General features: G+C 43.4%; 1 protein-coding gene across 1 annotated transcript in view; it reads right to left on the bottom strand.

Annotated features, from left to right (window-relative positions):
• The window catches only part of Ano2 (anoctamin 2), a 338,934-nt gene that overhangs the window by 210,542 nt on the left and 104,367 nt on the right, over window positions 1-24,025 (bottom strand). Inside the window, exons 7-9 of the mRNA XM_027951164.2 lie at window positions 20,762-20,817; window positions 19,422-19,463; window positions 10,836-10,900 (exon numbers count right to left, since the gene is read on the bottom strand). Coding sequence (XP_027806965.2) covers window positions 10,836-10,900; window positions 19,422-19,463; window positions 20,762-20,817 — 163 coding nt within the window. The remainder of the gene's footprint in view (window positions 1-10,835; window positions 10,901-19,421; window positions 19,464-20,761; window positions 20,818-24,025) is intronic.

Consider the following 24,025-nt stretch of genomic DNA (forward strand, 5'->3'; position numbering starts at 1 on the left):
CGATGTTATTCAATGTGTTAAGACATTTTCTGTTTATGTTGGTTACAGACCCATGTGGTGTGGGTGGAGAACATCACTCCAGGGAATATCATTAGCAGGAGTGGGGAGCTCAGGGGTTCCAGAGACACGTGGCAAAACAGTGGCTCACGGGATCAAACAGTTGGGCCGTGTCCATGGTAACACAACCCAATGCCAGTCTCCGGGCTCCTTCCAGGGCAAGATCAGTCCCTCAGCTCTACCTGAGGTCCTTGACTTCTGCAGACAGAACTGCACCTGCCATCCCACAGCATGGAGGTTTTATGGAGGAATGAGACTATCAGGGAGAGGCAGTGTAGCAGGCCTGTGGAAGACTTGCCCAGAATTTTCCCAGAAAAAGTGTGAGTGAAGAACATCCATGGGCCTACTCATTCTCACTGGACATCTGGGAACCTTCCAGGAACCCTCTGTTCTGCCATCTGCCTAAATTCCAGAGTGGCCACTTGCAAGCCTCTCTGTTATTCTCCATCATCACTATCCCTTTGTCTAGCCCCCTTCCCATGCACAGTTTCAAACATGTCCTCCAGTCATTTCCCTCAGCCCCAGTGCTTTCTCCTCTGCCCTCCTGCCTCAGTCCACTCTTGAACATCTCCATTTGATATCTCCCGACCAAGTGTGCTTTAACCCAAATCTTGCAAATCCCCCAGCCATATTTCAAACCTCTGCTGCAAACCTCAAACCCTTTAAACCTCTGCTTTCTACTTTAAACTCACCTGGGTCATTTTGCTCTAATCAACCACACCAAAGCCAGTCACTAAGGCCTTCAAAACCTTGCACCATGTTGCCCCGGCACTGCCGTGCACAGTTTTGTATTTCCCTGTTGGGTATGACTTTACAGCTCAGTGACCCACATAAAAAGGTTTCTTTTATGAGAACTTTGTGTCCCATCATTATACCCTCAGCTCTCTGTTTCCCTCTTATTTGAGGCATGGACACCCAGTACAAAGCTTGGCATCTAGTAGGCTCTTAATGCCCAGACTGACTCCTGCATTGTTAATAGACTCTGAGCTCTATTTTAAGAAAAAAAAAAATATTTGATAGGCTGGACCTCCCAAAATAATCAAGGAGGGCAAAGGACAGTCCTTGACAGTGAAGGTATTTTGTTGTATCATGCTCATCCTGATACTGTTCTGAGGCCTCTTGTGCTTCAGAAAACATTTCCATTGCACAGGTAGATCCCTTCCCAATATACCATGCAATAGCCAGGCTCTGGGACCAGCTGTGGAGGCATCTTACTTTGTACACAGAGCTAACGGGCCTGGGAATCCGGTTGCTGAAGCTGCAACCTAGACAAAGCAGCAGAGTTTGAAAGAGAGCTACTCCACTGACAAAAAGTAGAAAGTGAGTTGGGCACAATGGCACACGCCTGTAATCCCAGCGGCTCAGGAGGCTGAGGTAGGAGGATCATGAGTTCAAAGCCAGAATTAGCAATGGCCAAACACCAAGCAACTCAGTAAGACCCTGTCTCTAAATAAAATACAAAATAGGCTGGGGATGTGGCTCAGTGGCTGAGTGCCCCTGAGTTCAATCCCTGATACAAAAAAAAAAAAAAAGAAGAAGAAGAAGAAGCAGCAGGAAGTGACAGCTAACAACCTGACACAGCATAGAAGGAGTCAGGGGGAAAAAACATCATAAAAAATAGAAATCAAAAACATGGCCCTGAGAGTGCCATATTACTCCTGCTAAGGACAAAGAGGAATGTTCACAAAGATGACCCCCTCTTATAGCAGGGGTTGACTATGGTCAATGCACCATGCTTACCAACTGATCACACCACAGTTTGCCTGAGGAGATCAGTAATTAAAGGAATAAACACTAGAGAGCTGGAGACTCAGGTAACTTGCCAACAGCTGGGCAGGGCTCTACAGCACCTTCAGCCATAAGGAACAATGGAAATTTAAAAAAATAAATAAATAAAGTTCCTGGAGTCTGGCAAGTCTTGGTTTGAATTTCAGATGAGCTTTCTCTGTATCTTTGGGAAAGCTTTACCTCACTGAGCACCTTGTCCTTATCTGGAAAATGAAAATGCTCACTTTGCAAGGTTGCTATAGAGCATATGGATCACATATATGAAGTAATACAAAGAACTGTATAAAATTCTTCCACTTCAGGGATTATTTAATCCCCTTCCCCAATAGAATAGATAAATAATAGCTCATTTAACCAGACCTGCAGCCACCATCATAACATTTGTGCAACCCTTCATCTATCTTATTCCTTATGGTAATATTGTGGGAGGTAGGACAGATGTTATAGCCTCCACTTGACAGCTGAGGAAACTAAGACTTATGAGAGAATAGTTCGCCCCGGACATTACATCAACCAGAAGCAAAGCTGGAGCTAAAACTCATTCTTGACCCACCACTGCTAGCCTAAAGGAACATCCTGAGACAGGTACCTCGAGGCTTGAAGAAGACACACATGGTCCCTCCACCCATTTTCTAATTTAACAAATGTCAGCCTCCTCCTTCCTCACTTTCTTCCTAGAGTTGAGAGTTTGTATTAGCCTGTCGCTATGGATGTTCCTCAAGTCTTCAATCATATTACTTTTCCTTCTGTGAAATATTTACAGTCCAGCAGTTTTCTCTAGGAGCAATGATCTACGTTGGACATGAGACTTTGCCATAACTTGGGAAATCACTAAGTGATGTGATTGTAATTTGGTTTCCAAAATGTTTTCTGAGAATTTCAAGGACCAGTGATGCTACAAGACATCACATGGATGATTCTAGAAAGAGTTACAGTCACCCTCCCACCATGATCTTTGCCAATACCCCTGAGCCCATCATCACAGAGGATAGTTTGGGAGTCAGTTTTCACCCATGGTCTTTTCCACAATCTTATAGTTACTTTACAAACTTTCTCCATCAGTTTATCGCTTCATTTTTGGGGGACTTCCCAGAAAAGCCCAGTAGTCCCTTACAAACTTGAAGATTCCCCTTTGAACTTAAGCTCCTTGACAGTAGGGCCATACTTAGTCTCCATATTCCCAGCATGGTGTCTACCGTTCACAACATGTACTGACTTCCAAACATGAGGGGAGGGGAGTGCAAGCTCCTCCTCTTAGGAGCCCAGACCAGTAGGTCCCAAGGAGGATGATCACACTGCTCAGGCTGTTAGAAGAGCCAGTGTGACATGAGGAAATGTTGAAAGGCCCAGGAGTGTTTAGGTAGAAGAAAGAAAGCTTAAGTAAATCAGAACTGTGGTGAACACAATCAACATTTTTAAATATTTAAAGGGTTGACCTGTACAACAGGCTTCTGTTAGATTTTTTTTTTCACTGTGGCAAAATACCTGAAATAATCCATTTTAAAGCAGGAAAGATTTATTTTCACAGTTTTAGAGGTTTCTGTCCATGTTAAGCTGGACCGGTGGCAAGGTAGAACATCATGGCAGCTGGAAGGCAAAGGGAGAGAGCAAGAAGAGGCTGGGGTCCCAACAACCCCATGCAATGGCACATCTTCCAATGACCTAACTTCTCCCCACTAAGTCCTACCTCTTCAAGTTTCCACCATCTCCCAGATCGACTAAATGCATTTTGAATCATGAGGTAGACATGAGTTCTTGGGATCTAGTGATGGAATGCTATGATTCAGAAGTGTCCCCCAAAGGCCCATGTGTTAAAGGCTTGATTGCCAACCTGTGACACTATTGGAACATGGAAAAAACTCTAAGAGGTGGAGCCTAGAGGGAGGTAGTTAGGTCATTGGATGTGCCCTTGAAGGGCCTACTGGAATAGCAGCCCCTTCTGTCTCCTCCTGTGCTTCTCAGCCACCTAGAGATAAACAAGCCTCCTCTATCCTACCATGGTGTTCTGTGCAGCCTCAGATCCAAAGCAATAAGGCATGCCAAATGAACTGAAGCTTCTGAAATAATGAGTCAAAATTAAAAATTCTCCCTTTATCTCAGGCATGCTGTCACAGTGATGGGAAGCTGACTAGGGTATTCCTGTTCTGTGTGGCTCCAGGAAGCAGGAGTAGAACCAAGAAAGGAAGGCAATCAGCAAAGTTCTCATTCTCTCCATGACCTCCTAGTGGCTAGATGTGTCCAACAGAGAAACAGCTGTCCATGAAATAAGGTTCTATTACAAGGGAAAAAATCAAGCAGAAACTGGGGAAAGTATCCACCATTCCTTCATTCCAGAGCTGGGCACTGAACTTTCTGACCTATAAAGTTTTACCCACTTTTATGATGCCATGGTTTGTTCCTAGGGGTTCTGGATAACTGAACGTTCATTGCACCCAAAGGCCAAAGTCTACAACTTGTCAATTTTTTGAGATTAACATCAGCTTCTCATTGTCTCTGGGAAATAGGACATGAGTCAAGGAGGCAATGAGCTGATGACTCAGATGGCTCCTTCTTTCTAGATCTGCCCATGGAATGCTGGGTGGCTATGGGGAACGTGCATAGCCTGTTGGTGCCTTGGAATACAATATCTATACCATGTGGCTGACGTTACAGGAAGGAAGGTTAAAAATTTGATCTAAAACAGGAGCCCCATCTATGGAAGGCTGTTGTGAGGCTGAGAAGGCCACCTTCAGAACCTGTGTCCATTGATCAACAAAACCATCAACAGCCTTCCCTGTGAAAGGGTACAAACTGGAGTCAGTGGAGGAAATGGGGAAAAGGCTACTTTGCTAGACATTTTTACACTTAGATTTAGCTTACAGCCTAACTTGCATCCTGAGCTATAAAATGGACCTGAATATAGCAGCACAGAACATTCTCATCCTTGTTTCTGCCTCATATCTACCAGCTGTTGCTTTACTCTGTCTGTTCTGCTTTCATAGCCTCAGAGAGATATTCTTCAGGCTCATGAGTTATTATTTCTTCCCAGTCTGCAAGACATTTCCCAGGTAAATCCAACCCTCAAATGCAAAGACCAATCAAAAGCCACGGTGCTGATTCATGTAGTCACTCTTTAGCTGCCTCTTGAGGATCCAGCTTCCCTTCCTTCCAAGCCTGGACTCCCTGCTAGCTCACAGGACAGAGCAAGGGTCATGGGACATGGAGGCACAGAATCCTTACAAAAGAACCCTGCATGTCAAATACCTGAGCTAACCATTCCCAATCAACAGAAAAGTAGGATCTGGTTTGGGGGTCGACATGATTTTTTTGCCCTCTTTATTAAGCTAAACAAATCCACATAAAGGGCACATATGGTGGACAACCAGAGAAATGAAAAGTTGTGCTGCAATTGTGTATTCTGAATCAAAATGCATTCTGTCATATATACATAATTAGAATAAATAAGTATTATTTTAGAAAGGGTAATTCAGAGTGGCAATTAAGGCACACTCTTTAACTTCAGTCCTACAGAAAGTGATATTTCTGAATCAAGTGCCACCTCTACCAGGAAGTCTTACCTTATTCTGCTAGAAACAAATACTCTTCATCTGTGACTCCATAATATTACACTTGTCCATTATTACAGTCCTTATTGTCTTCGCTTCATCCAGTCTTGCACATAGTTGTCTCCCTACATAACTGCTAGATCTTAAAAACCATAGGCTCCACCTTAACCAATTATGTACCTTCCATATTTCTGAGCAAAGGTATTTGCTCATTGTAAGCATCAGTATTTGTTTATTGCATTAACCTGAATTACCTTTCTAAATCCCAAGGATGGATCCAGGAGAAGACGGCAGGGCTCAGGAAATAATTAATCATGGCTCAATCAACATTTTTCTCTCTGAATTCCCTCCCCCAAATCAGCTATGGCCTGTCCTTCCTAAGAAAGACTGTCAGGAAATCTCCTGGGGAAAATGGCCTCCCCTGTCTCCTTGTTGAAGAGATTTGGATGGGTCACATTTCAGGAGGGTGGATGTGGGCCCAGAGACCAGGAGCAACGGATCAATTCACACAGCCTGCGGAAGGCAATCTTGGAGAATACTGGCAAAAACAATGACCTGTGTCTGGCAATAGAAGGGAGAGCCAATTCCCATGAGGCCAGGGTTCTGGAAGGTTCTCCAGAGCAAAGCTGGAGAGGGATGGAATTTTAAGATGGTGGAGACCAGTAACAAAATGGGTACAGGGGACCACCCAAAGTCTCTTGAAATAATCCCTCCCCATAGATATCACATGGAGCCTGCTCCATGTTCCAAGGCTTCAAGCTGAGACATTTCTAAGAGACTTCAGGACTGCCACATGGATGTGGCATGTGCTTTATTCCTGAAACCTGGTTTTAACTGCAGGAAACTTCACTCATGAACCAAGCATCCCTAAAGGTGGGAATGAGCAAGGGTCAGTACCCTCTCCAGACTATAATCCTGGCTGGGTATAGTGAATGCTCCCCCTGCGTTATCCCCTTGGTGAATTGTCCTAAATAAACAGGTTGAGATCCTATAAAGCCTAGCAGACTTTCAGAACCCACTCTTTCCCACCTGTCACAAGCAGGCAGTGTCAGCTGCTTAAAAATAAAATTGAAAAGTTTTGGATTTGGGGGTGTTTTTGTTTGTGGGGTTGTTGGTTTTGTGCAGCAACAGAACCCAGGGGCACTTTACCACTGAGCTATATCTCCAGTCCTTTTTATATTTTGTTTTGAGAAAGGGTCTCACTAAGTTGCTAAGTTGCTGAGGCTGGCCTTGAAATTGTAATCCTCCTGCCTCAGCCTCCTGAGTTGTTCAAATTTCAGGCATGTGCCACCATACATGGCAAATATTTTTTTAAAAAAGTTTTATATATCAGTTTCAGCAAACTATAGTCAGGAGCTAAGTCAAACTCAGAAGATAAAGTCTATTATTTTGTCTCATCCATAACAAAACCTGTAAGCTAAGAAAAATCAGCCTTTGAGCAGACATTAATTTTAGTGAAAAGATAAGTCATGGCACTGAGAAATATTTAAATCAGACTTGTATAAACCTCAGGTTCCCCCAAGTTCTCCCAGAAAATAAAAGGCTCTCACAGCATTAGCCAGACAGAAACTCACTCTGCTAGCTATGAAGACTCTCTATCCTCTCTGAGGGACTGGAAGAGCCATTTCCCTATATTCTTATTTACAAACTGTTTCTTCCAGGGCACAAGTACTACAGGCTGAAAGCTCCCAGAGGGATCTTCTGAGTTGGGTTGCATTCATACACCTGGGTCCCTGCTAGATCCCTCCCTAGGAAACTCTCAGGCAACTCTCTCACACACACGTGTGTGTGTGCATGCACATGTACACATACACATACATACACACACACACACACACACACACACACACACACACACACAAACACTGGGCCAAGGCCTAGAGACCCTAAAGTTTCTAGAGAAAAGACAGGATACACACTGGAGAGCCCTGTTGGGCTGGGTGAGACTCATCAGCAGTCTCACAGTGCAGCCTGCTGGGCAGGAATGATGGTGCACCTAGGAGAGGCAGGGGTGAGGGGTGCAGGGAAGGGCATCTTGCCTCCCTTCTGTTGACCTTCATCATCCAGAAATGAAGCCCCAAAGCCCAAGATTCAAGGTTAGTCTTTAAGGCCTACAGAAGCTGAAGGATAGCTAGTCCTGGGGCTGAGAACATGCAGACAGACCTCCTACCCGCCAAAGGTGTCAACTGCTCTTGCAAGAGTTTTATATTTTAATTTAAATATTTTTAAAAATTAATTTATTTATTTGTTCTAATTTGTTATACATGACAGCAGAATGCATTTCAATTCACAATATACAAATGGAGCACAATTTTTCATTTCTCTGGTTGTACACAAAGTAGAGTCACATACATATACCTAGGGTAATGATGTCCATCTCATTCCACCATCTTTCCTACCCTCATGTGCCCTCCCTTTCCCTCCTTCCCCTTTGCCCTATCCAAAGTTCCTCCATTCTTCCCATGCTCCCACACCAACCCCAATTATGGATCAGCATCCACTTATCAAAGAAAACATTCAACCTTTGGTTTTTTGGGATTGGCTCACTTCACTTAGCATGAATTCTCCAACTCCATCCATTTATCTGCAAATGCCATGATTTTATTCTCTTTTAATGCTGAGTATTATCCCATTGTATATGTATATATACCACACATCTCCCTCCAGTCAGAATAGCAGTTATTAATAATACAAGCAGCAATAAGTATTGGCAAGAATGTGGGGGAAAAGGAACACTCTTACATTGCTGATAGGACTGCAAATTGGTGCAACCAATCTGGAAAGCAGTACAGAGATTCCTTAGAAAATTTGGAAGGGAACTACCATTTGTTCCAATTATCCCACACCTCAGTTTAATGGATAAAGAGTTTTAAAATGTGCCAAGCAACTATCACAGGGGAGGAGCACTAGGGCTTCAGAGAAGAAACACTATCTCAATGCTAAAATAAGGAACAGAGTGCCCCAGGGAATGGGTGGGAAATACCGTGGCCAGACATTTGCATTAATATCATATTCAACTGTCTAAGATTTCCCCTGCTTCTGTCCATCTTTCAAAAGGGACCACATGAATGCAACTTCTACATGGGCACAAATCACAATAGTAAGTAGCGATGGAGTAAAATAGACACAAGGAGGAGCTCCTGGTGGCCCAGAGGAGGAGCTGCAGACTGGGCTCTGTGCGCTGAGCAAGTCCTCCCAGGTGGTGGTGGGAAAGGAGGAAGAGGAGAGGCAGGAGAAAGAAACAGTGTGCAGCAAGACTTGGAGTCAGATTAGGGAGTGAGAAGAGAAAGAGAGGGAATCACTAAGGTCCTGAAGCCACCGTGATGATGCAGAGGAGGGAGAAGAGGCCTTCAACAGAATCAGAAAAGGCAAGAGGGGGCCATTTGGGGGGCAGAAAGGAAAATGATGAATCCCATCTGGAGCTGTTCCCCACATGCTCCACCTGTTTTCCCTTTACTTATGAAGACTCTGGGCACCTGCTGGTGACGTTCCCAGCTCAGTTTACCCTCCTATGTCCCTATAGACCCTGCTGTTTCCCTCTCCCTCATACCTTCCCTAATGCCATCACTTCTTGTTCCAGTGGCTCCTTGAGGTCAGAAAGTTCCCTATGTGACGGGGTAGACCACAACAACCTGTCCTATTAAGCACCCCCATACACATTACCCAGTGTTCAGTCCTCATTTCCTGCCCAACCAGGCTCAGCCTTCCCTTCCTTGCCCAGCAACCCACTGGCTCCGCCCAGGGGCTGTGTGAGCACCTCAGCATCTGATCTATGAGGCCCTGTGGACAGCCTCCAGCTCCACTCCAGCTCTCTGTGCCCCGTATAGACAGATCTGAGCTGTCCAAACCTATCAGGCCCCAGAGCAGGGCTCTGCTCCAAGGTCAATTCTTCCCTAGCAGGTGAGGCTGCTTTGGTGGCCAAAACTGAATGCATACTGGAACCATTCCTCATTTAGCTGGCAGGCAAATCACCTGAAATCTCTGGGGGGAAAATAGGGCTCTCTGGTAGAGAGAATTTTTATTTTTTTATTCATATATTTAAAGAAGGAATGGGTAGTGGACAAAACAGGTGACAGAGGTGGGTGGCCACTTGAGACCCAGAGGAATAGATCAAAGCCTACCAAGAATGAAGGAAGCTGCCTTGGTGTGGCCCCAAAAACATTCTAGGTGGCCCATGTAGCAAAAAGGCAGCCAGGGAACAAACATGCTGGGTGAGGAGCCTCAGGCACAGACACCCCACACCCTTGCTCTCAGACCCAAACATTGCATTAAAAGTCTTCAGCTGGAACAAACACCTGCTTTTCCCAGTTCCCTGGGAGGGCCACCACATCTTAGCGTAGGAGGCGAGCCTGCCCAAACTCTGGCCCCGGTGCTGCTTTCTTCGTCCAAGAAGCTGGAATTCCTCCCTTTGGACTCAGTCCTCCTGGAGGCTGCCCTCTCACAATTCCAGCCCAGGGCAATCAGCCAGGAATTCTTTCAGTATTTGCAGACTGCCTAATTAGATTATTAAAAGAGCCACAAGTGACTACGTGGCAGAGAGGCCACTATGTCAATCATGAGACATCCTCCTGTAAGCTCAGTCTGCCATCTTTTCCAAATTAGCCTGTTCACCAAGCTACCTCATAGTTTCTTCAACTCAACCTCCCAATTTTTGGCCATGACAACCCTGAAGACCAAAGAAGGAACGTGGCTGATCCAAAAAAACACAGCACATAGTGGCCAGATCTAGACTAGAATCCAGGTTTCCAGACTCTCTGCCCAGCACCTCCCAACTTCCCAGTGTTGCCACCCAACATTCCAGCTAGGGAAGATTGTGACCTCTAGGAGAATATTGGATTTTTTAGGATAGGAGACCCTACTACATTCTAGTAAGTTCTTTCGAAGGAATTTTCATCAATATGCAAGAGAAGCTAGGGCTATCTCCAAGGTGCCAGCAAAAGGACATCATTCTGGGGAAACAGTGAAGGGATAGATTTCAGGATCCAGTCTTTCCTCCCTTCTAGAGAAACTATAAAAAGCACACAATCCCTGTCCAACCAGGCATCTTATTCCCATTGACCTTCCAGATCTTCCCTTCCCTTAGACAATGCTGTGACCACTTGGGCATCATCCAAGGTTCTTCTTTGCTCAAGTATTTCCCTAAAACAAGTTTAAGGAAAAAAAATAAGAGAGACAGCTCTTCCACTCTCAAAGAGGAGGCAGGAAAAGACAGACAATGTTGAGAATCTCAAGACAGAAGTCACGAGATGACAATCAATTGTATCTTGTACTGAACAGTCTCCATTTCCTATCCATGAGACACAGAGAAGAGGATCATACACCCTAGAAAAGCAGACGTCCTCCATTTGAACAACAACAGACTCCCAGGGACTCAAGTGGTTAACAAGCTGTATTTCAGGATTTGCATCTTGAACATCCTCTCAAAAGTCTCCTTCTACAACTTACCTGATGAGGTCAATTGGCTGAAACTTATAAAACACTCCATAGCGAGCCCACTCCTGATATAGCAGCTGAAAAGAAAAATAGGGAGACAAATTAGGGGTAAAGGCAGGTAACAGTTCATCTTATTTTGTTCATCCTAGCAAGTCAAAATTTGTCCCCAAAGCCCAACTTTGAAAAGGCTCATGAACCATCTACAAGGGAGATGTTCAAAGATAGAAGACTAGAGAGATGTCTCCTTCTTCTTCAAATAATAGAAGTTATTTTTATCACACTCAGGGTCAGTCCTGTACCTAATAAGTATAACCTTTCCTTCTTGATTCCCTTGTCTTGCCTAGTCCAGCAAAATGAGCCCTGGAATTTATTATTCACTCATTTGACCAGTACTCATTGAACATTTCCTATATCCTAGGTTCTGCATCAAGGAACTTACACCTGGTGTGGAGAAAGAAATATAAATACATAACATATAAAATTTACAAACACAATAAGAAATAAATCAAGGTAAGGTGTTATGTTAAGGAGGGAGAGGATGCTATTTGAAGTAGGATGGCCAAAGGAGACCTCTCTGAGAAGGTGACATTTGAGCTGAGACCAGAAGAAAATTGGGGAGTGTTCTAGGGAGAACACTCCTCCTATACACATCCCCTGAGACAAACATATATGGTATATCCTAGGAAAAACAAGAAAACTATGTGTAGGGCAAAAAGAGCACAGGGAGGATAATGGGATATAATATCAGGGGGCCAGATCATTCCAGAGGATGGTAGGCTATGCTAAAATCTCTGGACTCTGAAGGAAATCACTGAGAAATTTGTAGCTGAAAGGAGAAACAATCTGAGTTAGGTTGTAGAAGGTTCACTTCGGCTGCTGTAAAGAGAAGTAAGAGTGAACAGAGGAGTAGGATGCTATTGGAATGGTCTGGGTGAAGTATGATGGCTGGAACCACAGGGGTGGTAGGAGACATAATGAAAAGTAATTGATACTGCTGATCAATTTACTGTTGGATTGCATGTGAGAAAATAAGAACTTGGCCTGAGTGTTTGAGTAATATTGATGACATTTACTGAAATGGGAAGACTGTGAGGAAACCAGATTAAGAGAAGCAGACCTAAGAGTCCACTTTGGGATGACTTAATTTGAGATGCTCTTTAGTCATCCACATGGGAATGCTGACTAAGCAGCTGGGTTTAAAAATCTGGAGTACAAAGGGGAGTTCAGCCTGGAAATGAAAATTTGGGAGTTATTGGAGAAGAAATGATATGTAAAGTCATTACACTCTGGACATAATCACCAAAGAAGAAATAATAAATAGAAAAGAGGCCTGATGTCTAGAACCTGGGCACTAGAACATTTTGAGGACAAATAGATGATAAAGAAACAGCAAACAGACAGAAGGAGCAGCTGACAGTGTGGAAGAAGAGCAAAAGAATGTGGGTCCCTGGAAAACAAGAGAAGAAATGATTTCCAAGAGAAGAAAATGACAAAATGTGTCAAATGCTGCTGATGGGACAGGTCCAATGAGAGTAAAGAAGTGGCCACTGGATTCAGCAACTTGACAGTCACTGATGACTTTGATATGAGAGGTCGGGATGAAACTTCATTGCAACACACACAAGATGCTAAGAAGAAAGATACCACAATCAACACCTCAGGCCATGCTATCTTGTGAGAATTATGTAGCAACTTTGGCAAAAGTCCCGGTGGACAAAATCTGTATATCATAAATAAATCCAATATTTTAGATTCAAATATCTGGTCCGCAAACTTCACAAGCAAGCATCCACTGATAAATAATTTAGTAATGGACTACTAGACTTCATTTAGATATCCATGCTGAATCGGTACTCAACAATTATAGACTTATTATAATAAGTCTATAATTGACAGACTTACAATACAGATGTTATGTTGTTGTGTTTCTTAGGCTCCTAACGCATCATCCTTTCTTACACATTATACAGGATTCACAAGGAAGTCTTTCTAGGAGAACCTACTTTAGTCAGGTATTTTGGATATCCAGCTTACAGGAAGCCATCATCTTCACTTAAGAATATATAAAGACAAGATATTAAAACTGAAATAAGAATGTCACTCCTACTTAATGGATATACAATTTTATTGTCATAATATCTCCCAGAAACTGTGAAATACAACCAAAAACCACTCAGATTGTGATGAGGCAAACTACACTCACAGTTACATTTGCAAAGGAGGAAACTCAGACACATAGAAAGTGTGCTAGCAGAATAAGATCTGAATTTATGGGTACTGATTCTGCTCATTACAAAGTGGTACCTCCTAACCCACTCTTATGGATATCAATATGTCTTCCCCCATATTTCAAAAATTATGTTATTAGTGCAGTATAGTCACACATAATATTGGGGTTCATTTTGACAATCATACATGCATGGATTATAATTTGCTCCACTTCAGTTCCCAGCACCTCTTCTTTCCCTTCCTTCCTCTCTCTGATTCCTTCCTCTACTCTACTGATTTTTCTTCTATTTATTCATAGTTTTTAAATGGGTGTTTTACAGATATGCCCAAAGGTGAAGTTCACTGTGGTATATTCATATCTGTACATAGTATAATTTGGTCAATTTCATGCCTCAGTTCTTCCATCATCCTGTTCCCTCTTTCTTCCCCTTTATCCCCTCTCTCTATTGCACTGATCTCCCTTCTACCTTCATGGGATATCCCAATTCTTTCCTCTTGTTTTCTTCTAGCTTCTGCATAAGAGAAAAAAAACATTCGACCCTTGACTTTCTGAGTCAGGTTTATTTCCCTTAGCATGATATACACCAGTGCCATCCATTAACCATTTGCTTGGGCTCTGACCTCTCCTATGAAAACTCTAAATGCTATAACTGCATTCTTCTTTAGGGATGAGTAAAACCCCATTGTGTATATAAACTACATTTTCTTTATCCATTCATTTGCTGACAGGCACCTGGGCTGTTTTCATAACTTGACTATTGTGAATTGCACTGCTACAAACATTGATGTACCTGCATCACTATAGTATGCTGCTCTGATACTCAACAAAGGTGCCAAACATGTACTTTGGAAAAAAAGCCTTTTAAACAAATGGTCCTGGGGAAACTGGATATCCATATATAAAAGAATGTAACTATATCCCTATGTTTCACTCTGCACAAAATTCAACTCAAAGTGGACCTAGAAATTAGACCAGAAACTTGGCAACTGCTAGAAGAAAACAGTTAACACCAGCATATTGATTGGCACAGACACAAATTTCTTTAACAAGACCCCTAAAGCTCAAGAAGTAAAATCAAGAATCAATAGGTAGGACAGCATCAAATTTAAAAGCTTCTACACAGCAAAGGAAACAATTAAGAGCATGAAGAGAGAGCCTGCAGCACAGGAAAACATCTTTTCCCACTGCTGCTCTGACAGGGTATTAATATCCAGAATATATAAAGAACTCAAAAAACCTAACATCAAACAAACAAAAGATAACCCAGTCAATAAATGGACAAAAGAACTAAACAGATACCTCTCAAAGAAGGAATACAAATGGCCCACAAATACATGAAAAAATATGCAACATCCCTGCAATCAAGGAAATGCAAATCAAAACCACATTGAGATTTCATCTCACTCCAGTTAGAATGGTAATTATCAAGAACATAAATAATAATAAATGTTGTCAAGGATGTAGGGGGGAAAATACACTCATACATGCAAATTGGAGAGCAGTATAAAGATTCCTCAAAATACGAGGAATGGAACCGTGATATGACCCGGCAATCCCACTCCTTGGTATTTATTCTAAAGAGCTAAAATCGGCATTCCCCCATCTTCAGTACTTCTACTGCCCTGGGTTTTGGATTTTCTCTCCCATATGCAAACCATGGCTTCTCCAGCACCTTGTTATCACAGTGACATTTTTTGTGGCCCAAAGGGAGGCCAGCCTACATCAGGAGATAATTGGCAAGAACCCCCACGAGGACTGTGGATGTCACTGCCTGCCTCATAGTTCTTAACCTTGGAGCAAATTCCTACCCAAGTTACATGGCCAGCCAAAACCTGAGCCTGAGTATGCCCATTTGTCACTACATTGCAGGAAAAAACTAAAAATGATCCAAGAAACAAGAATGGCCCAATCATCTCCAGCCCAAACTGAGAAGCAAACTCGGAAGCTTCCCCAGCTTGGATTCTGTACCTGTTCTATGAAACCTCCAAAGTCCCTATAGTCAGTGTAGTAGCCACTAAACACAAAGCTATACCTGCAGCTGTGGGTTTAAGCAACGATGAGCCAAGAAGACTGCTTGACTTGATACAGAAGGGCTAGATGGCTATAGAGGAGGAAATAATTTGGCAGTCCCTAAAAAAACTCGCTAGAGCTGTGTACAGAGCACTAAATCAGGGAGCTGGTGCAATAGTCATGCCTGGACGTTCTCGTGGACCTGACCAGGCCAGACCACACACCCTCTGTCACTTGCAGAGGAGCCAGAAAGCGGGTAGAGAAGGCTTCAGACTCTTCCCCCACCTCTAAGAATTTTCAGTCACACATAATTAAGACAGAGTGGATCATGATACACTCCAGACTCCAGGGTCCCAGAAGAGACTAGCCGTCAGTGTGAAGGGAGGCATGCTCTGGAGTCTCTGCCCCATGAGTGTGATTAAAGTGCAGGGGGACAACTATGGTAACTTACAACAGTCCCTTTCAACAACTTGCAGGCTCTAGAACTTTCCAGCATAGCTCTTAGCAAATGTACTTTCTCCCTAATGTTACACCACATCTTCTCTTCAACAACTGGCCAATATTCCAAATAAATCAAAAAGAGGCTACAAGTCCTTCCAGTGAGAGTCACATTGTCGAGGCCCCGGATGTAATTCCAGGCATGTCTGTCTGACCTCAAGCCTTTATGGCAGGAAACAACAACCCCAGCAAGGCCTGTCCCATCTGACAGATCAAAGCATATAAGCAGCAAGTTTGGCTCCCTGGGGGATCATATTTAACAATGGGTCATTGACTTAAGTATTTCTTAAGACTATAAAGGAACTCAGGTGTTAAAACCCTTTGCAAAAACCCTTTACAATGATAGAGAACAGCATGGTGTTTAGGAATCACGATTCCCTCTGCAGCCACAAGCTCCTCAAAAACTAGAGCTAGCACAGTGGTGCACCCCTGTAATCCCAGGAACTCTGGAGGCTGAGGCAGGAGGATCACAAGTTCCAGGACAACCTTGCAACATAGCAAGATCTCCAAGAACTAAGCAAGCTCCTGTTTCAAAACTTTTTAAAAAGGATTAGATATATAGCTCAGTGGTAAAAACACCCCTGGTCTCAATGCCCAGAGAAAGAGAAACTGGGGTAAGATGGGCAGAAAGATATCAGCTATAGGTACCTCAGAAACATCCATGGGACAGAGGTGGGCCTGAATGAAAGAGATTTGGATTCTATTCCCAGATCCTGCAGTGGCCTGTTTAAACATTTGACAACTGACATCAATTTATCTAGGTCTTGACTTCTCTATATAGTAAAACCAAAGTTGTGCAGCATGGTAAGTTATTTCTCACGTGAACCACTGAGGGAAAACACCTGCCTTAGGGCTGAGGCTGTGGCTCAGTGGCAGAGCGCTTGCCTAGTTCACATGAGGCACTGGGTTCGATCCTCAGTACCACATAAAAATAAATAAAATAAAGGTATTGTATCCATCTACAACTAAAAAAAAAAGAAACCAATATTTAAAAATGAAAAGAAAAGAAGGACTGACTCTTTTCACACCTTTTCAGCAGGTTACTTACTAACTCTCCACTAGAGAAGCCTGCTACCTGCAAAGGCTAGAGAACTAGAACCAAGGATTTTTAGAAAGTTCTAAAGAAAGTCAATCACATTCCAGTTGTGGATGAGGAAGCCACAGGGAGCCATCAGAGGCAAGGCACTCCTCAGAAGATGGTGGAAGTCACTTCTTTGGGGTCCTTCAGAAAAGTAGGCCTCTTTGGCAGATGTAGAACTAAGCAGATGCTGGAAGCCAGGTGGCATCCACCTGACCCCAAGTGCTTCCTCTCTTGCTGCTCTGGCTTCTAAGAAGGCAGGAAACCCTTTTTCTCCAGAGGGAGAGAGAGCCTCTTCTTAATTACTTTCCAGGAGGAGTGAGGGAGATTTCCAGTCCCTACCTGGAGCTGAGTCATGAGTCTGCACAGCTTCATAGGCAAGCTGGAGGGGAAGGAGACTGCCATCCTCCAGGGCCTCCAGGCTTGCCTAGAGTCTCACTGAAACAAGCCTGGGCCTTGGGGAGATCATGGAAGCCACCACAAATTGCAAGGAGAGAGTGAAGAAAAAGACTCAGGCACTGTCAGTGTTGGAAGTTTGAGATACAATTACAAATTATCCCGAAAGTCCCCAGAGAGGCCATCGTACAATCTACAAATGTAGGGACCCTTCTCTTGAACCTAACCAAAATACTTCCTGCAGCCCTCTCAAAGAAGAGTTAACTATTATAATGTCAAAACCAAAACTAGCAAATATGCTATATGTATTCCGAAGGTTTTGCCCTTTCTTCTTAAGATACAATGTAGGTACTATTCATATCAACGTCCACATGACTGAAGAATAGTGATTGGGATTTGGACAACAGGTTTTAGTTTTGACTTCACAATCATTTACGAACATTGCAACCAGTCCTCTGTCCTGGCTAGGCATCAGTTTCCCAACTCAGATGGACAGGAAAAAAGCTCTCGTTCTCCCTCATGGCTTTTCTTATCCCCCATCATGACAAAGCTCACTTCCTAAACCATGCCCTGAGCAAAGAAAGATCACTAGCTCTGTCCAGCAAATCCAAGGAAAAGCTACAAAATAAGGTCCTTGTCTTTCAAAGACACTTGTTCACCTTCAAGGAGCATCCTTCTGACCTCAGCTTTGAGAATTTTCCAAGATGCAACTCCATCCTGGCAGGTCCTTCACTATATCTCAGCTCTGACATACTCTATCAAATAGGGGCATGCACCAACATCATAATATTAGCCTAAGCAAAATGTTTTTTTTAAAAGGAAAATATTTTGTTAAAAGGAATTATTGTTGCTGTTTTAACAATAACATCATTCCAAATACAAAAAAATACACATATATTTTGGATGATTTACAATTTGCTTCTGTCCACTAGTGCAGATAACAGAGGGGTATCTGATTTCTCTGATGAGTTACTGTGTATTCCTGGTCTCTGCAGTGTTCCTGGACAGGCTGGGATCACCACCACCCAGCAGGAGATTTCTTAGACAGGCAGTGGGTGGTGATTGCCATTTAAAGGGGAGAGACATGAAATTAGAGTATGGGAGGACAGAAAATGGTTGGGTGAGAGAGGTGAGATGTGGGGAGAAATGCTTCCTCCTTTTCCTTTAAATCTGATGCGAGACTTTTCAGGAAATTAAACACCGAGACTATTAGCATCAGATAGAAAACAGATGAGGTTAAGACATCGAAATACTACAGCAGATTCCCTGGGCAGGCAGAGAGGAGACATGTGTAAGCAATCACAGCAGTATTTCTGGAAAAGACCTTTTATGTTTTTAATACTTAACACTTCATAACAGGGACTAATAGGCAGGATAAAAAGAAGACTGCTCAAAAGGCAACTTGGGGGATGAATGGTTTTCCAGACAACAGAGCTGGGGGAGGGAAACTTCTTGAGCTTCAGTTCCTCGTCCCTCCCACCGGCGCCCACCCTCCTCTGCTCACTCAAGCTGCTGAAGGCTGGGCGGGAGGATGGCATGAGGAGCTCACAGATGTGTCCCCATTAAAGAGGCTGGACCACTCTTTTGAGTGCTGGGCCATGGCTGAGGAGGAGGTACAGCCATGACCCCAGAGAAACAGCAAACAAAATCAACAGATCTAGGTGGGGGTCTAAGGAGAGGGCTGCACGGTCAGGAGCTGTGACTGCCATTGGAGGGACATCTAAAGGGACCACTGCTGTCCCTTAAATGTAACCTCTAATTCCTAGATTCTTGGCATATGAAGTGTGATGAGCCACCTCCTCTCTCCACTTTCTCATCTATAATTGGGAAGTAGGTATATTCCACTTACCTGCCTAGAGGAAGAGAACAACAAAGATCACCAATCCCCTCTCCAATAAAAAGAAAAAGCAACCAAAATGATACGGATAATCATGCATTTTTGGTAGGGACACTGGATTTAAGGGACAATGGTGTTCTGAATTTCCTCTGTGTTGTGTGATCCTGGGCAAAGTACTCAGCTTGTGTCTCGGTTTCTGCATCTGTAAATTAAGGAATCTGGACTGTCACTGTTTCTCCACGGGTGCTCTATTGTCATTAGAGAGTGAGATAAGGGCCTAGTGGGGGACTGCTGGATATATTTCAGGAATGTTGGCATCTCTGGCCGCCCAGGCACTAAATGCCAGGTGTGTCCCTTTAACACAAACAGTTGTGATGATGCGCTGAAGTGTACCTCACATTTCCTAATGCCTGGTGGCCGGTGGCTATGGAAAAACTGTTGACAATAGATAAATGGGTAAAGAAAACATGTAGAACACTTGTAGCCAGTTCCTTACCCGTCTGTAGTTTTACGTGACCAATGCACCCCGGCAGCACAAAGTAGACTTACCTTTCTGTCATTCATGTCATCCCCTGGACTATCATATTCACCCTGTAGGAGAGAAAAAGGGATGCCAGATAAACCAATGGAATTGTCAAAAACAGATGCCAAATGAGAGCAAGTTTTCTTTTTTCCATTTTCTAATATCATCTCTTTCTTTCATTTCTATTTAGAGAAGGTCAAAAACCTGGCACAGTAAGGAGCTGATGTTCCATTTTCTTAGTCACCAACACTTGAAATGTTTACCCTCATAATATCACACGTGAAGATGATCCCTCTCTATGCTTCAGAGGTGAACCATGATGCAATACAATGATATTTTTGAATGAATATCTTGCCTTGCAGATATTCACCCACTACTTCTATAAGTGGTTTTCAACTTGTGGACGACTACTTCAGTGAAGCCAGGAAATATTTAGCTCCAGGGCCAATTGTAATCTGCATTTGCAAGGCTCTGTATAAGCAACAAATCTAGACCACATTTTCTCAATAATATGGATAATGTTCTACCTCCAGTTCTCACCCAATGCTCCACCCACACATTCAGAGACTCAAACAATCCTGTCTCCTCTATCAGTCCCCTCTTCCTGCACCTACCCACAGCAAAAGCGATGGCAGGGACTGTGCCTATAGAGGGGTCAGCACATCATGTAAAAGCCACCTGGGCATGACATGCTCACCCTTGTCCACAACAGGCAGAACTTAGCTTTGTATACACCACAGCAAAGATGTCGGGAAGAAGGTCCCCATCTGAGAACGTCTTGTCTGACCATCTCATTTGGCACCATATCTCAGCAGTCTCACATGGATGGCACTACTATATGACAGATGCTAAAGACATGACCAATGAGATGGTCAGGGAAGCCAGAAGGCATTTAGTTCAAGGGTCACTCAAGTTCTTCATGAATTGTCTTCAAAAATATCATTGCGTTGCAACATTAAGATGTTCATAACATCATTCCCACCAAGGACAGTCAGTGATAGTCCAGTGACAGGCTTCAAGTCTCCATTCATGCCCATTCACCCACCTCCATCAATATCTCCTCCCTTTAATCATCTAGGTGCTGTACCTGTATTTTCACACTTTTACCAAAACCAAAGGCAGAGAGTTAGGGAAAGCTCAAACAAAAACCAGTTCCTTTTCCATCTAGAGTCATCATGGGAGAGATAGGTTAAGACCATGGACAAAACCAAACTGGGCATCACTGTCAGCATGAGTGATCCAGAAACAGCCAAATTGTTTCAATGCCTCTCCTGCCTTGCCTTGCAGATATTCACCCACTACTTCTATAATTGGTTTTCAACTTGTAGAAGACTAGAGAGAGAATGTGGATATACATGGTACTCACATCATGAAGCGGGTAGGCAGCCTCATAGATATTGTTTGCTATCAGGGAGTTAATACCTACAGCAGAAAGGAACAGAAAGAAGATGAGAATAGTAACTCTAGGGCAGGGGTTCTCACCTTACCTCCCCACACTTTTTTTTTATAAATATTAAACCTTCACGTGTCTCCCAGCCAAGAGTCACTGCATTCTCCTCTACATACTTCCCAATCTAGAAGTTTTGTCAAGCTTAAGTTTTTAGTATAAGAATAATGTTTTTCAGTTCCCAAATACTAAGTCCTATTTTAAAATCAAATACACTATCTCAAACTTCATATTCCTCCTGTCCTCAAAGATTCAGATCACTCTAGTCCAAGAAACCTCTACTTCCACCAGTACCACCACAACCATATCATCAGCTGGGAATATGTGTTCAGAGACAGCAGAGGTGTGGTTAAAAGGATTACTATAATTATGATCAAAAGAGGATATGTCAGAGTCTCATCCACACCTTACCTGAGCTCACATTTCTGGCACCTTGCTGTTCCTTCACAGGGCAGTGTTCATATACTGCCTGTGACTGACCTGCCCACCCAGATCATGACATCCCTGAGGTCAGGGGAAGTAGGACAGTAGTTCTAGGGAGCCCTGGGAGTCCCTAAGACCCTTTCAGGGGATTTATGAAGTCAAAACTATTTTTGTAATAGTACTAAGACAATATTTGCTTTTTACTCTCTTATTCTCTCACAAGAGATACCACCCACCCATGGCTCAAGGAATGGACGCATATATAGTCTTGTGCTTTAGAAAATTCTCAGTTTTAACTTCTAACACAATAAATGTTCAACCACAGAACTCACCTAAATAAAAGTTCCCTGGGTTTCCCCAGTAATATTTAAAAGTGTAAAGGTGCCCTGAGATCACAAAGTTTGAAACCTACACCAGGGATTCAGTTTTGAATTCCAACAGTGTCTCATACTACCTTCACATAATAGATGCTACTGAACAAATGTCTTGTCCCTCTAACTTCAGCTTCAGCTCAACATAATATCATTGTTACTTGCTTGTTTCATTCTTGGTTTTATTCAGAGACTATCTGTATGTTCTACCTGAGTCAGGATAGGCTGTGCTGGGTCACTGGCTTCCAGATGGGAGGGATCATGCCTCACCAACACACAGTGCCAGGGATCTCACCATACAAGATCCACATTTGCTCATGGAGAGGGAGGAGGAGGAGGAAGTTCCCGGTACACAGGGATTCCCCTTGTCTTGCACACATTCCTTCCAGAGAGACTGTAGACAGTAGTAAGATGAGGAGATAATTGATTTTGGAGGGAAAGACACATGATATACAAATGCTAAGCATTTGCAAGGCTCTGGATAAGCAACAAAGTTGGATAACAAATCTAGACAACATTTACTCATTAATATGGATAATGTTCTACCTCCCGTACTCACCCAACACTCCACCCACACATTCAGAGACCCAAACAATCCTATCTCCTCTATCAGTCCCCTCTTCCTCAAATTTTGCCTAGATTCACCACAGTTCTAGGATGTAGGATGTCACAATGAGGATGCCACAGGCCCCACATAGGAGTGGAGGCCTATGGGAGGCTGCAGGGGACACTCAGTGCCTGGCCACTTTTCCCATGAGTTGAAAGCTGAGTGCTTGGGTGCTGCTGTGTCACCAAAGAGCCAGCAGTCCTTTTCTGATTTTAAGTTTCCTCTTTGGCAAGAACATAAAATATGCAAAATAATGTTGGGAGGTGAGAGGACTAAAGGGTGAGTAAAGGGAGTACAGATGGGGGGTGCCTGGGAGGTTGGCTAAGCTGCAGGTTTTTTTTTTTTTTTTTTTTTTTAACTCACAAGACTACAATTTCACTCAGAACATCATTAATCAGTTCAAGAGCTCTAACCACAGCAATGCGAAGCCACCCTACAATAATCAAAGGGAGGAGTCCCAAGTTGGGAGGGGGTTCAGAGGAAGGGGGTTAGTTCAAAGCTACAAGACTGCTGTCGACATGGATAGAGGCTGAAGCATCACAGGCAAGTCAGGCCCCAGCTAGACTGCACCCCACGAACTAACCATCCAGTCCCTGAACTCATGCCCTATGGTTGCCATGGCAGCTCTGTATACCATAAAGACAGTCCCAAGACTGCATGGAAGAAGTTAAACAGGTGTTTCACCTTACTTAACTCTTCTGCTTATTCTCAGCTTTTCTTAGCACAGTAGCCAAATGTCTGTAAGCATTAGATTGACAACCTGAATTCCTGGGTCCAGCTGCCACAGCCTCAGAAAGATCTCAGATCCTTGGGAGTCTAATGCTATATACCTAAACCCCCATCTCAAATAAGGCTCCTATGTGCAATACAGCCTAAAGCAGGTAGCTGGATTCACTTCTAGGATATCATTTGCTTGCTATTGTATCGCCAAAAAATCCTACATGGTACCTGGGTCAGAGAGAGCATTTTTCCTTCACTCACATCCCTCAAAGCACTTAGCTCACTGCTGGGAACACAGACAGGATGACCGTCAAGAGAGTCACCAGCCCTTTGGCTATGGTTTTTGTATCTCTTCTTGTTTATCAAGGGCACTGCCCTCCTCACTACTTTGTTCGGCATCCTATGCTGATGAGGAAACATTAGACTCCAGTTGATTAGTCTGCCTCCTAAGACAGGAAGTCCAGACAAATGGTCCTTTGCCTTGGAGCAAAGATTCAAGTTACGAAATCTGAGTTGTCCAAACTCTGAAATCCAGGGCCTCAAATGATGTAAATGAATGTCTCTCTCACCCGTGGCTGTGAACCTCCAGCATGAGACCTAGGTGGTTTCGTATGGGTGCTCCCCATCAATGACTGCTGGGGGAAGGGAGGGGAGACTACATGAAAGAAAGGGGGAGGAGGGGGAGAGTTGAAAAACAACTACTCATCCACAGCTTCATTCTAATGGAGATTGCTTTGGCCTCTTGCTTCACTCTCAGACTTCAGAAACCAAGATTCTACCCCCAAACAAGCATGGAAATCAGTTTGAAAGGAGAAGAAAATAATCAAACGTTTTTTTAAAAAAAGAGTCCTTGCTTTGAAAATTGAAATTCTGATTTTTTTTCCTTTCTTTTCAGCAAAAATGGGTTAATTGGTTCCATCATGTGCTATTCTTATGGCCATAATGGCAACGCTTTCTTCTTCAGGATAACGTCTATATTCTTTGCTCCCTGCTCTAGACCCTGAAAAAGAGAGTGAGGGGGAGAGAGAGAGAGAAAGAAAAGAGACCTAAGCTTTTATCCTA

The sequence above is a fragment of the Marmota flaviventris genome, chromosome 3 (genome assembly GCF_047511675.1).
Source record: "Marmota flaviventris isolate mMarFla1 chromosome 3, mMarFla1.hap1, whole genome shotgun sequence".
Taxonomy (NCBI): Eukaryota; Metazoa; Chordata; class Mammalia; order Rodentia; family Sciuridae; genus Marmota; species Marmota flaviventris.